The sequence below is a fragment of the Rhopalosiphum padi genome, chromosome 4 (assembly GCF_020882245.1).
Source record: "Rhopalosiphum padi isolate XX-2018 chromosome 4, ASM2088224v1, whole genome shotgun sequence".
Taxonomy (NCBI): domain Eukaryota; kingdom Metazoa; phylum Arthropoda; class Insecta; order Hemiptera; family Aphididae; genus Rhopalosiphum; species Rhopalosiphum padi.
This window is the reverse complement of record NC_083600.1, coordinates 26,095,815-26,111,154: the sequence shown is the minus strand read 5'-3', so window position 1 is coordinate 26,111,154 and position 15,340 is coordinate 26,095,815. Positions and strand designations below refer to the sequence as shown.

General features: G+C 27.7%; 1 protein-coding gene across 1 annotated transcript; it reads right to left on the bottom strand.

Moving 5' to 3' along the window:
* Window positions 1-5,807: 5,807 nt before the first annotated feature.
* Window positions 5,808-8,539, bottom strand: LOC132930884 (uncharacterized). The gene has a single exon (XM_060996981.1). It carries the CDS (start codon window positions 7,560-7,562, stop codon window positions 5,961-5,963), a length of 1,602 nt encoding a protein of 533 aa, XP_060852964.1. The 5' UTR covers window positions 7,563-8,539; the 3' UTR covers window positions 5,808-5,960.
* Window positions 8,540-15,340: the final 6,801 nt, after the last annotated feature.

The following is a 15,340-nucleotide window of genomic DNA, read 5'->3' as shown; positions in this document are numbered from 1 at the left end:
TAAAATTTTGATTTAAACACGAATACATTTTCAGAAAAATTATTCTCTAAATAATTTAAGTATAAAAGAATGATTTTGATTTGAAAAAAATAGTTTTCCTCTCCATAGGATACTCTCTTGTTAGTAAAAACAATTTTAAGAATTTTAAAATATAATCATAAAGTATTTTTACAGATTACAAAAATCATATTTTCAATATCTGGAATATTGAAAAAAGTAAAGAGTGTGTTTAGTGAATCACCATGTACATATATATTTATAGTAATTATTACTTATTTAGAACTATAATTATAATAAATTCTTAAATCTTTACTATATTACTATGTATATATATAACTATTTATTAACAATTTTTTAGCATAATATTTATCGTTATCATGGGTAATATGCAGTCATGCAGGAATGTTTTATCAAAATATGTATTTGTATATCGTAATGGCAAGTATGGTTGGTGAATCACTCTGTATAATATATTCCATTTAATGCAACTACTAAACAATTAGATCAGATATGGTTAGGTTAAGAAAAATGTCTCAAAATTAATATTTGTCAGAACAATCTACTATTTATCTCCCGGCAAAATAGGTTTATATTATTCATAATATCATTATTCATTACATATAAGATACGCCATCGCAAATCGTATCACGGAGATCGGTAGTTTTTATAAATTATAGGTTATACGATATAATATACATATTTCTGGTTTTTGATTAAATCTATAGACTGCTTTTCCTGTTTAACATATCAATCATTTTTGATATTTAGGTAATGATTTGCAACTTTATAATATTACTATGTAATTATTTTAAACCAATTTTAATAATTGTTTCACCTTGTAATACGAATATGGAATGTACTTATAAACGTGTTAATTACATTCATAGATTCATACATACATACTATAATACTACATAAAATACGTTATTATTTACCAATTTAGCCCATGTACGATCGTAACTGTCTGTTAGATTTTATAATTATATCGTACTTATTACATATTTTTGTGTTTTGATTTATCGATTTTTGACGTACATAATATTCGTTTTATCATCAATATTAAGTGATTAATATTATATATTTAACGATTTAATTTAATGTATTTTTAGTATAAACTCTAAAACAAAGTATACCTAATAATTTACAAATAAAATTGCATATTATTAGATAGAGAATCGAAAGGTTACGTGATTGAAATTATATTTTATATTTATTTATTTTCACCAATATTTATCCTCGACGTAATCTTCTATGGACGCAAAACCAATACTAGCTATATGTTTAATACATACATCAACTCACACTTGGATCATAATAATATGCAATCATGTATAAATAACTACATTGAGCGACACCGCGAAATCATTCAAAGTCATCACGCCAATTTTATATAGTTTATACCTTTTCAAAACTGGTGATTTTATGAAAATGAAATTAACGATTTTCTCAATATTATCACCGCCCACTTTTTCTATATGACGTGTAGTTTACAATATAATCCCGAAACCCATTAAGATACAAAGCATGAATTTATAAGCCTTATCATAATACATAATATTATTATCTCAAAAGTCACTAATAACACTATAATATCGAACCGCATCGGTACTACTCGTATTATTATTTGATTAGTTTTGTATCCAAACAATGCAATGTTTTTTTCAAAACACAATATAGATACAATAATTATAAATCTATAGTATAGAATGAGTATTATGACAAATTTTAAATTAAAAAATGTACATTAATACACGTACACAGAGATATCTCAACTGTCTGATAGTGATTATTTATGAAAACACGATAAATTAACTGCTGGACTCATTAATCAAATTATCAGTGTTGTATTATAAAATTAAGTTAGTAAATTTGAAAAGAAAAAATATAAATATTCAAAAGGATAAAACCGTATTTATAAGGGTGAAATCGTAAAAGAATGCTTAATTAATTGCGACGGTCATTAAGGTCGGAATTAAAAAAAATTGTGAAACGCATACAAAAATAGGTATATAATATTATAGGCATGGCATACTTATTGTGTAGTCAATTACAGTATACTCATGTAGAAATTTTATTTAAATAAATATATTTATAAGTAAATATTTACTTGAATATAATATTTATTAAATATTATATGGCATATCATTATTTTATTCGATTTTGTTTGCACAACAACATTTGTTTCATTATAATATATTATGTGCTTTATTTGTATCGTCAGTAATACATTTTAATTTCATTAGTTAAAATACGAAAATACACAGTTGAAAATGAAAAAAAAACAAATCCAAGTTAAGTTATAAACATTTACTAAAAAAAAAAAAATGTATTTATGCACACGGATTACAAATATATATAGAACTGATTTATGCGTTAGCTTGACTGACTATAAATTTAATTTGAAAAAAAAAACATTGAAAATACTTAACGACATTTGAGCCATAATCGTTAAGATTCACTTAACAGTAAACTTTATAGTTTACATATTATACATTAATATGTATGTATGTAATTATTGTTTGTGTGAAATGCATAACGTTTGAATAATTTAACATACTAAATAAAACATAGTGGTTAAATTAAATTATTATTCATCAATAAGTCCCTATTTCGTTGACATAAAATAATATATTTATTGTTCTGCCAAAACAAAATAATAATAATAAGAGTAAATGAATTGGTAAATTTATAGATTATATATTTCTTTTAAAAATATATCCGGTCGTAATGAATCACAATAACTAAACCATCACTGAAGTCTGATGATGAATACGATAGATCGTCCATTAAGAAAACTTACTTGTCTTCCCGCGGTCAAGTGTGAACTATAAGTAAATATATTTACTTATATTATATTGCTATATAATATTTGCAATATTTGCATTACTCGCCATCGATTCGATGAACTAACTTCACCAAGTAATTTCTCATATATTATACGTATTGTTTTCACAATTTTAAGAAGTCGATTATATTGGTAGATCTAAAAAAAATGTTCAAAACCATATTACTTTAGTTACGTTTAAATAAACGACTTAACGTCTAAATGTCTAATAATACATTCAAAAGCAAAATACACAGCCAAAAACACCCATATATTGTATTATATATAGGATTAGTTTATTCTTTTGATTATACATCATACTAAAAATTGATTTAACATTTTCGGGTGGACAAAATAATTGATAGAATGTTATTCAAATAGTACATAAGTATATTATGACACAATAAATTGGTTTTCATAATCTGTGAATAAATCTTAAACCAGATTAATAACACGACTACTTTTCTTGCCTTATTACCTTACTCTTTCTAGAACATCATGCAAAGACTAACCATGATAACTAATAAATTAGGTATTTCTCGATGTGTTATTTGTAAGATTTGTATTATTACATTGTAAACAACACTAAGTTTATTGAGTGTCGTTGACACAATAAATTAAATAGCGATTATAAAAAATGTATACATTTATATATTACCTACATTAAATACCTTACACTCGTCTACTAACCTAATGACTGATGTCTACCATCTCCAATCAGCGTTTGTTTCTCTTTTAATTATTTTATTATTTATTTCCAAACGTACCGCGCGTGTACATTTAAAGACGAGCGGTATCGACAATAAAAATAATATGTTCGACATCATTTATAAATTATTGATATATACCCATACATACTTATACCTTTTATACAACAGACGGACAGGCCGTACTACGGTGACCTTCAACAATTGCACTTAGAAAAGTGTTGTTATCAATAATTGTTCAGTGAAAGTGAAGATCCTTGGTTAACAATCATTAGGGTAAACAAACATTTCAAGAACTATAATAATAACGATTTCTGTGTATATAATAGCAAGTATTAACGATCTATAATAGCGGTGTTGGGGAGTTTATCGAGTTTCTTATCATAGCTTAAAAATCTTCATAAGTCACGAGTCATCTCGCTCGTTCAATTTCATTCGATACGCCAATAGGCAATAAGTACCTTCATATCTAGATAATATACGTACCTACTTTGTATGCGTATATAATACTGGCACACTACACACATATTATAATACGTGTAGATTATTATCACGAGGACCTGAGATACAATGAATAGAAGTAATATAATATATTGTGATGTTTTACTTTCTCACTTTTTGAAATATCCAACTACGTCTATAATATTAATATAACCATAGACTAGAGTCCAATTCTTATAATATTTATTTCATGGAATGTTTGATTTGGCACTCGTGCCGCCTACAGTTATTTTATATACAATGTGATTCACTGAGCATACTCTCCCTTTTTTTCTTCAACAATCCAATTGTACAAAATCTTTTTTTTTTTTGAATTTTCAAATATACTTAAAGTTTGCATTTTAAAATAATTGAGTTTTTTCGTACTAATTAAGAGGGGCTTCCGATGGTGATACGAAATTCTGTTTTTCAAATGAATCTTTTCTACTGTACATTATTTAACAGATAATTTTTCTCGACATTTTATCGTATCAAAATCAAAATTTGAATAAATAATTTTCGGTAATAAGGATAAATGGTCCAAGTATAATAAACATTAAATCCAATATTTAATCTAATTCATATTTTTGTAAAACTAGTTTTTAGAAACTGTCTAAAAATATAATTTTTAAGTATGTTTAAAAATTAAAAATATCAGAATTTGAATAAATACATTATTAATTGAGATAAGCATTCTTAGTGAATCACTCTGTATACAAGTAGCTAATAACTATAATAGTAGTGTACTGGGTCTGGGACGAGTTCCGTCAAACAGACTCGACTAATAAATCATCATTATACCTACAGAGTTATTTTGTTTTCTATAAATCTATTACGTGCTAACCTCGGCGTTGAATAATTTTACACTGAAATGCACTCATCGCAAATGTAATAAAACTAGGCTATCATACACATACATCCGTCTCTCGAATTCAGTCATATTTATATATATTATTCATTTATAATACAAGCAATATCGAGTGAGTGGCACACACGCTACGAACACAATTTCCAAGGATCGCGATTTGAATAAGTAGGCAACATATTATAAATGGATCGTCTGGATCGAATAAACTACGCATATTTTATACATTTCATACGTTACTCGTCATCTTTAAATCGAGTATATTTAATATTATTTATCATAACCACAATAATTAAAATAACAAAAATGAAAAATAAACCTAAATGGTAAAATAATATTATGTTATAATATATTTTCTCTAGTGTCGTATGCATAATAATAGCCGAACTACGGATGATGCATTTACTAGTTTACAGCATAATATTACATATTTTGTAGTTTTCACTAATCAAATGACGACGTCGACAATAATAATTATTGTAGTTATAATGTAAGCCTTATAATAATAGTAATAGTATAATTATTATGTCCTGGTACTTTTACAACAACATCGATATAAAAAAAACTACTACCACTTGCTACGTATTACTGCTACTGTACTAATACCATTGCAAATGTGGGCAATTATATCATTGTCAAACAAAACGATTTCGATTGACCCATAAGCAGATGTGTAATTTTCTCATATTCTAGTATTTATAGAACTAAACAAAAATTACAACATACTTCTCGAGTAGAAACAGATGTACACAAACACACAATTCATAAACGTTGCAAGTTGACAGATTGAATTCCTTTCGGCACTGTTAGATGAAGGATGATGTAGGATGAATCTGTATGAAACACCTACATATAAAAATATCGTTTAGAGCACACAATATAATATAGTAGGGTGACCATAAAAATAAAATAAAAATACGGGACACTTTAGTTACTTAACTAAAAAAAAAAAAAAAAGGAAATTCTAATTTTAACTAAATATATTAATATAAAAAAAACAAATTAAATGTATGTTGTATAATAGTTTTTAAATACAAATAAAATATTAATAAGTATAATATGTACACAAAAGTCCAAAAAAAAATTATTTTGATGACGATGGCATGTAAATTTCTTCTTTTGATGTTTTTGTATACTTTTGTGCTGAACCGATTTCATCAAGTAACCTAGTTTCTTTTAATAGAATATTATAAAACTCATTACAAGATAAGTTTTTAAAGTGTGTTTTTACGATTATAATTGATTTGATAGTTTCAACCAAAAATCGATTTTTTTCATCTGTCCACAACACATTAATGGTTGAAAAAATCCGTTCTACTGCAGCATTTGTACCAGGAATTGCCAAAGAATATTCTACGATTTTTGATATGTTAGTTGTATCAATGTTATGAGCTTTAGTGTATTCAAATATTTCACACCACTTAACTTCTACTTTAGCGGAATTTTTTTGCCATTCATGAATTCGTGATTTAAAAATTTGTTCTACATGACTGAATTCATCAAATAAATTATCTTCATCTAATTTTATGTTAGAATTATTTCGGTTGTTTTCCATAAGAAATTTAATACATTTTTGAACATTTTCCCAAGTAGGACAGTTTATTAGTTGGACCCAATGAAATATTTTCAACTGGTCAAAGTGGCAACCCCATTTTTCTACGTAAGATAAAAAAGTATTATAAAATAGATCAGTACTTTTTTTGAATGAGCTTTCATTATACATATTATTGTTTTTTAAATCATTTAAAAGCGATAAAATATTTGTTGTAAGGAAGTTTAGATGTTTTCTATTTTTTATTTTTCCAACTAAAATTTCTAATTCCTCTGCAACTTCACAGGCTGATATTTTATCTCCTTCTATTTTAGTTACAGTATCACAGACAACCTTTAATTGGCTTTGTAAAAAATGAAACCACACTATAGACATAGGATCGTTAAAAAACGATTTTAATATTGTAGGACACTTTTCCTGTTTCTCGAAGTATGATTTTAAGCCCGGGTAAATATCAATAATTCTTGTTATTGCAGGTAATAAGGATAACCAACGAGTTTTTACACTTCCAAGAATATTTTTATATTCAACATTTGCATATTCACAAAACTCTTTCAAATGTTCAACTCGAACTGTATAGATATGAAAAAATTGAAAAATTTTGTTAACTATGATTTCTACATCAATAGGTAACACATCAGCACTTGATTGCATAGCGTTGTGCAAAATATGAGCAGCGCAACCTACTCCAAAAATATTCGTTTTTAAATTGTTATTTAAAATTGAAAAAACATTATTTGATCCTTTTCTTAAAACACCTCCAAAGTTAGTATTGCAATTATCTCCAGAAAATGCAACAATTTTATCTGACAACTTATGCTTTTTTAAACTTTCAATTATATAAGTTGATAAAATATTTGCTGTTTCTCCTTTTAAATTTGTTACTTCAAAAACTTTGATTTGTATTCCCGAATTTGGTTTGAAATAACGTATTAAAATTGGTACGATTTTTAGGTTCTTATGGTTAGAAGTATCTATCATAATTGTAGCAAAATTTATATTTTCTATTTCCTTATAAATTTGTTGCATGGCGAAAGGAGCTAACACATTTAAAACAATCGATTCAGCCTTAGTTCTCGCACATGTAAATTTTTTATTATACATTTGTTTTAAAAGAGATGATGTGCAGTCCATTGATCGAAATGAGTGATTGTGTATCACGGTATGAAATGCGAATATCCCTTCTTGTGCTGCAGTACGTCTACTTTCGTCAGTGGACCCACTCGGATCATTTTTTAAAAAAAAAGAAGTTACCTTTTCGTGTTTTGATGCAGCTGATAATGCCAGTAAATGTTTTTTTTACTTTTGTAACATGTTGTGTTATGTCTGAACGTCCACCATGTTCTATAGAAAACACTGACTTACATATGGTACAAAATATTTTTCCTACTTCGTCAGCATCTTGTAAAAAAGGAAATTCTAATTTTAATTGTGGAGTAAAAACGCACCGTCTTTTGGGCATTTTAAAAAACAAATTAGGTATTATGGTACACTGAATTTTAAATAAGCTTAATAAACTACACGTGACACGTCAATACGTCACTACGACTACGACTACACTGTGAATGTCATCGTGAACTCGACACTCACGTATAAATATTAATAACAAATTATATTTATAATTTTACATAGATATTATAAAATAAAAATAGACATTATATTTGACAACAAACTGGTTGTGGTGAATGGAATTGTACTTATTTAGTAGACGACGTCACACATCAATATAATAATATTAATAACATTTTGTACGTTATCGTTATATCATTAGTATTTATAATCGTCGGTTTAACGTGTCGATAATAATGTGACATTATTAGTTCTCTATTTTCAACTCGCAGCAATTATAATAATTTATTGTTAAGACAAGAATCTAAAAATAATTCTGATAAGTATAGATTAGATGTTTTATTGAATATTGTGATACAAAAATATCGTAGAATAAAAAAAAAAAAAATTATAAAATTATAAATTAACAATAAAGAGAAAAACGGGAATAATACGGGACCTACTTGAAAATACGGGACAAAATGCGTCCCGTATAACTTTTGTCGGGACAACGGGACACAAAGTGGAAAAACGGGACAATCCCGTATAATACGGGACGTATGGTCACCCTATAATATAGGAACTGCGACCCATAATACTAATTTTGTGTATAATAATAGCAGTGATGTTTTTTAAGACGATATTAAGTATAATTTTATCGCGTTTTACAGTAATCCTAATGTGTACTCTAGTGCATTCGCTATGTAATATCACATGAATTTGTAAATATAGACATAAAGTGCCTGTTAAAAAAAAAAATAACTTATAAAAATATAATTTTTTAATTGTTTATATTCCAGCAACAAACCCGTTTCTGTGATTCTCCGGGTATTTCCGGAAGTGCCATACCCAATACCATTCAATTGTGATGACGAAAATTGTATAATGTATATTCAAACAGTAAATAATTATAAATATTAATTATTTAATACAGTACAAAAAATAATAATAATGTTAAAAATCTTTAACATTACCAGTCACAGGGTGTACACATGTACATGTCTACAATATTATAATGTTTCGATCGACGGAAAAAAATAATTAACCCATCATACTATTAAATAACTTTACCTATTTTATTATTTGTGTGCCGACGTGAAAGTATATTTGACTATCAAAAAACGAATAATTGAAATTTACTATATTATGCAGATGTTAGATTTGTGAAATATCGTAGCAACTTACTGTATACTCGCACATTACAATATTACATGCAATAAAAAAAGCAACAGTAATAAATTTCGTGCAGAATACACGTAGGTACAACGCGTCTACTGAAATATCTGTAATAATTACAACTTTTTCACAAAACTGTATTTATTATTACAACACGTTGGCGGGTTCAATAAAAATAATGCTATATAATTTATATTTTAGTCTTTCCGTATTTTTGTTTTTTTAATCGAATATTTTTAAGGTTATTAAGACTCCAAACCGAAGTACTAACAAGATCCAATTTGTTATACAAGAAACCCTTAAACTACCCACAAAGTTGTAGATTAACGTATTTTTACTGATCCAAAACGTAATTATAGACAAACAATATTTTATCGTTATAAAAAGAAATTCATTTATCGATTCACTAAGAACTCTAAAAGAGGAGCCCAGTTTACCTGAAATAAACGAATTTCATCTATCCTCATTCGCAACAATGGACAGGCTGGATGACTCGTCGTAGTGGCCTATAAGACACAGTTTCGGTGTAAATAATTATTTCGACGACAACATATAATATTTCATTACAATAATAAATTATTAATAATTACATTATAATGTGTAAATGTGTTGCTTTGCTTTGCCAAACCTCAGAGACACGCACTAATAAGTAATAATATTATATTTGATATATATTATTTTCGATTAACAATATTCTTTAACTCCCCGAGTGAGTGCACCACAGCATCCCTCGAAGTTTCCATAGTCGTCGATATCTGCGCTATGTATCTATTGCCAAGCAATAGTATTACCTACTATAATATATTATACAATATACGCGAGACTGAACGCAACCAATCACATTGCGGATCCTATAAACAACGTGAAGTCTGCAATATAATAATAATATATTATCGGATATACGCGGCCCGGGCACGTAAGTTTTACGTCGTGCGACGGTGAAAGTCGCAATATAAAACGCGTGTTCAATCGGTCAATCAGGACTGCTGCAAATGTGAGCGGGTGGACGGAAGAAACGGGGAAAAAAAGTATAAAAAACCGATAAAAAAACCCCGATATATACGCGGTACCGACGACGTTCGAATACTACCGAGTGATTATTTTTTCATCAATCCGGTCAATTTCCTGGAAAACGGACGTGTTTAGTGAAACTATTATGTTTACTATTTGAAACTATTATTAAAACCAATAGGACATCTTCGTAAAAAATAATTACAATAATATAAACAAAAAAACATTATTTATCAAATTATAGAAATATTATAACTTATACAATTATTATTCATGATCGTTAAAATAGTTCACATTTTATTTTAGCTTTTTGAAGACAATATAAGCGCATTTCCTAAACAGGATATTATTACTTAATAAGATTTATAGAGTATAAACATAATCAAACTATTCAAACTTCAAACAAGCGTACCTATTATGCCACTAATTAACATTATAGGTTATAAGCATTTACGTTTTAATTGAGGCTGAATGGAGTGGCACTGTAGGAAAGTAATACTTTTAAACGATAATGCACTAAAGCTATAAGTACTAAAGTTTATTTTATAGTCATTAAGTCATAAAAATTAAGTAATGGTTCGATAATCGATTTTTATGTACCAAAATGCTCAGAAAATTCTATGATGGTTCATAATAAAAAAAATCACAAAATCATCTTGTACAGCGCAGTGCCCTGATCAAGTCGTCCATATCTTTTATTAAATAATAACTAATAAGATTCTTCAAATTCTGATTCTTAGATCTTTTAAGTACACTGAAGAACCATATATCAACCAATTCAATTATTTATACTAATTCATATCCTGTGATAAATGATGACACAATTTATTTTTAATGAGAATTAACCTTTTTTATTGTAATAGTTGTTAGGCAATAAATTATTTTTTTACGGTACATTTAGATGTATCTTCCTTTTTTATTATTGAAAGAGAAATAAAAACTATATTTACACAAATAAAGTTACAAAATAAGTTATTGTGACAACAATATTTACAAATATGAATATCAAGATAGGAGAAGTTACCCATTGGTAATACCCTTTAGGTTAGTTTTTATCATATATCATATAAATACAATATAAATTATATTTTTAGCAATGGAATTTTTTTTCTAATATTTGTTATATTTTGTATTAGTCATGATTCCAGCTCGTTTTGAGTCAGCGGAAGAAAGTTAGAATGCATAATTTGAATTAGGGATTAATATTTGAGTTGAGTTTCATGTGGAATCATTTATACTCAAATCTTTTAAGTTTAATAACGATGTCAATTTTCAAGACCCGAAGATTTTGGATACATTATTTGTACCGACTGTATCATCTGCCTAAATAAAAACTCAAACTATTAGTTTCCGAGTTATTAAAATGTAGATCGGAAATTACTAAGAGCAACAGTCCTTAAAAATTATTTTACTAAAATATCAAAATATAGTGTTCATTATACTATTATTATACTCGTCAATTTAATAATTTTTATTTGAAAAATAGAAGTGTTTTCGCCAGCGGTGGTTGGAGAATACTGTTTTCGTGGTATAAAGATCATCTCCCTATATATGTTTTTAAAATGTAGTCATTAATTTTACTGGAAAATCAAAAAATCTAAAACCAATTGTTTTAAATGAAACATTGGGAGTGAATGTGCTCGGTATATCACTCTGTAACTGTACAGTCTGTATATTATTTTACTTTTATGATAATAATATCATCGTCGTAACGTCGTAACGATCATTGCGCTTCGCGGACGGAAAACAAACACATAATAACAATATATAGGTGGATAGCCCATAATAATAATTATATTATTACACGGTTTATGTGGGTAGGTACAGTGACACATATTGGGTGCATATATATATATAATAATAAGTATGTACCTATAGACGCCGACGCCGGGCGATCCGTCGTCGTGACAGCCGCGGACTCGATCGTAACGAAACTCACAACTGCGCCGACGCGGCCCCGATGGAAATTCATTATTCGTATCATTAAATTATTAATATGTGCATAGCCACAGCGTGCAGCGTAGTTATCCGCGGTATACCTATACAGATAGGCGTGTTTGTCTATAATATGCCCACTTTATGAAATGGATCTCCGGCACCGCTGCTGCTGCTGTTGCCGCTACAGCACCGAGGGCGGTAAAACTCACGAATTCATGTCGAACGAAACGTACCTGTATACGCGTGCACGTCGAACGCACACACACACACACAACCGTCGGGATGACGATCGGCGGAGGACGCGCGCGACCGCGCAACGTTTCGATTGTTTCGCGCGGAGGAGGCGGCTGCGAATCCCGTCGGGATGATGTTAATAATAATAATAATAATAATGACGACGACGACGGTAATAATAATAATAGCTATTACGGGAAAAAAAATAGTTTATATAGGAATATGATGAGTATTACGAACTCGTGCTCGCATAACGCGTCGAGTGTAATAATATTGTGAAATGTGCGTGTATTTGTTGCCTTTTTACCGTGGAACAGTGCACAGGTCCACGTGTGCCTCGCAAAGGTAGGTGCCTCTCTGTGCGGCCCGTTACAGATTTCTAGAATATATAACATCGAAATCTCACGGTTTAATGTCAACTCGTTAGCGTACACTATTATAAGAGCGTACCGGTGATTAGACCTGCAAATAACTACAACTCATATATTACTATCAAAATATATCCGATCTGTACGATCTTAATGAAGTCAACAGTAGTTAAGAAGAACAAGTCTGATTTAATTTTACAGTATACAGTATATTTTATGATTATACGTAATTTTATATTTGGTGGCCCGTAAGGTTGGGCATCACTGCTGTAGACGGACACTATTTATCATATATCATAATATATTGTCGTAACATTACCTACTTATTGAAATTGCTTTTGAAATATATTTAAATATAAGAATAAATAAAGTATTCAAGTATAATATTTTCCAATAATTATCAAAAGAAGAATATAAATACATTTAGAACATTTTAAATACCTACTTGAGTTTAATCTATACAAGAGCTCGTCAATACCGAAATGTATGTAGTTTCTTTCTTTATTAATATGTTTTTATGAGTATGGAATATTCTTAAAATTGAGCGGAAACAAAACCCCATAAAACTATACTTGGAATAATATTCCCTAACCTTTGGATAAGTGTTTTGTATTTATAAAAAATAACCATTTAAAATATATTTTTTACGAATAAGATTTCAGTCCAAACTTTAAGTAATGGACGTGTCTCCGTAATCAGTTGGATAACTCAAGATATTAAATATTCGTTTGACTTTGAATATATTATAATAAACACACATTAAAATAATATATAAATCATATTTTTGGGTCACTGCTTTCGACATCATATTTAGTAGTAGAATAATAATAAAATAATATTTTATTACTCGCGAGTTGTGGCTAAATAGCATATAATATTATTAATCGTTTTTTATCTAACTTTCTCGATATACTTCAGTGATTAACAATTTTTTATTCTGTAGAACGTGTTCGAATTTTTTGTTCAAAATGTCGAAACAAACAGAAAAATGATCGTATATTATATAATAAACCTTTGAAATTATCATTCTTCCTTATGGTAACCTATTCAAAATAAAATTTAAATAATTAACGTTTATAATTAACCTTAATGCGTAATATTTCTATTTACTTCGATGTTTAAATTTCAAAACCACAGTCATACTACATTTTACTGAAACAATCATCTCAGTGTGGTGAAAACCACAACTTTATATCTTGTGCCGAAATCTGCAATACTCCTGCCAAATATTCCCTCTGAAATAATAATTAAATTATTGTGAATGCGTTGTCCTCAAAAACTTTTGATTTTTAAAAAATATTATAACTAATCGCAATCTTAACGTAAAAATACAATTATTTATCAAAACAATTTAAATATCAATAGTAATGTTAGAAACGAGAAAATTCTGACAGTACTCAAATTTAAATGATAATAATATTTCGGACCAAAATTAGCTACGAGCTACTATATCAAATCCTAAAACATTCAACCAATATAAATAACAAGTATAACTATAAGTATACATTTAAACAAAAAATTAACTGTTCAATTAACTTCTTTTATAAACGAATAACCCTTATAAAATAAATACACTTATTCATTTCACATTTGAAAACTGTCATTGTCAAATTCATTTTTAAAATTATCAACTAACCGCAATATTATATTATATTCTTTATAAAAACTAGTAATTAGTATGGGACATAAATTGATTACTCAAAACAAAAGTTAACTTTAATATTTAACGAAGTGTCATCAATGGGTGGCTTCTTCATTCAAATTGTTCATGTTATCTCTTTTTTTCTTTTTTTTATATAGATCTTACTCTTATTGTGCCTATTGTTACAGATTGTGTATAACTTATTACAAATAATATATATAACTTTAATATTTAATAAGGGATAAAAATAAATTAATATCACGTTAATCACAGAAACTCATTTAGCACAACCAAAAAGATTAACCATAAAACAAAAATTCAGATGCTGTTCATGACGGACTCCCTATTAAGTGTTCAATTCTTTATTTATATTCTCTCTTTTATTCTTAAATTTACTTAAAAATAGGAGACTATTTTTAATAATTATAAAAAAACATTTTTTTTTTTGATATCATATATCATTATATTTACAAAATAAATAATATGCATATTATTATTTAAGAATTATTTAGTTACCTAATAAAAAATTAAAAAAACTGATACTAAAAACAAGTACTGGGACATCCTTGAAGGTTAGTTCAAATCAAGTAAGTTTTTAGAAAGTAGTAATACTAACATTTACATTTTCATTTATTTTTATTATCGTAGCTATGTTTTTTTTTGCGTGCGTATAATAAGTACAATTATTGTGACTTTAAGACATTTTAAAAATTTATAAAATATAGAAATATATCCAACCAGATTAATTATTTTTATTTTAAAAATGTTCACACTGCCACAATTATTGGGGTATTGTTTTAGATTCATAAAATGAGATATGATTTACTTAAAATTTCAAAATAAATGAGTTATTACAAAATGTTTCGATTTGAATTGTAAATAAAATATGACACCATCAGTATCGGATCATGGCGAAAATTATTCTTAACTTTTCAAAAACAATTTTTTTTATTTATGTTGTAAATAAGATGATAAATAATTTTCAAAGAAATAAG

Coding starts and splice junctions, on each gene's coding strand:
- LOC132930884 (XM_060996981.1), bottom strand. CDS start 7,562: ATGGACTGCACATCATCTCTTTTAAAACAAATGTATAATAAAAAATTT.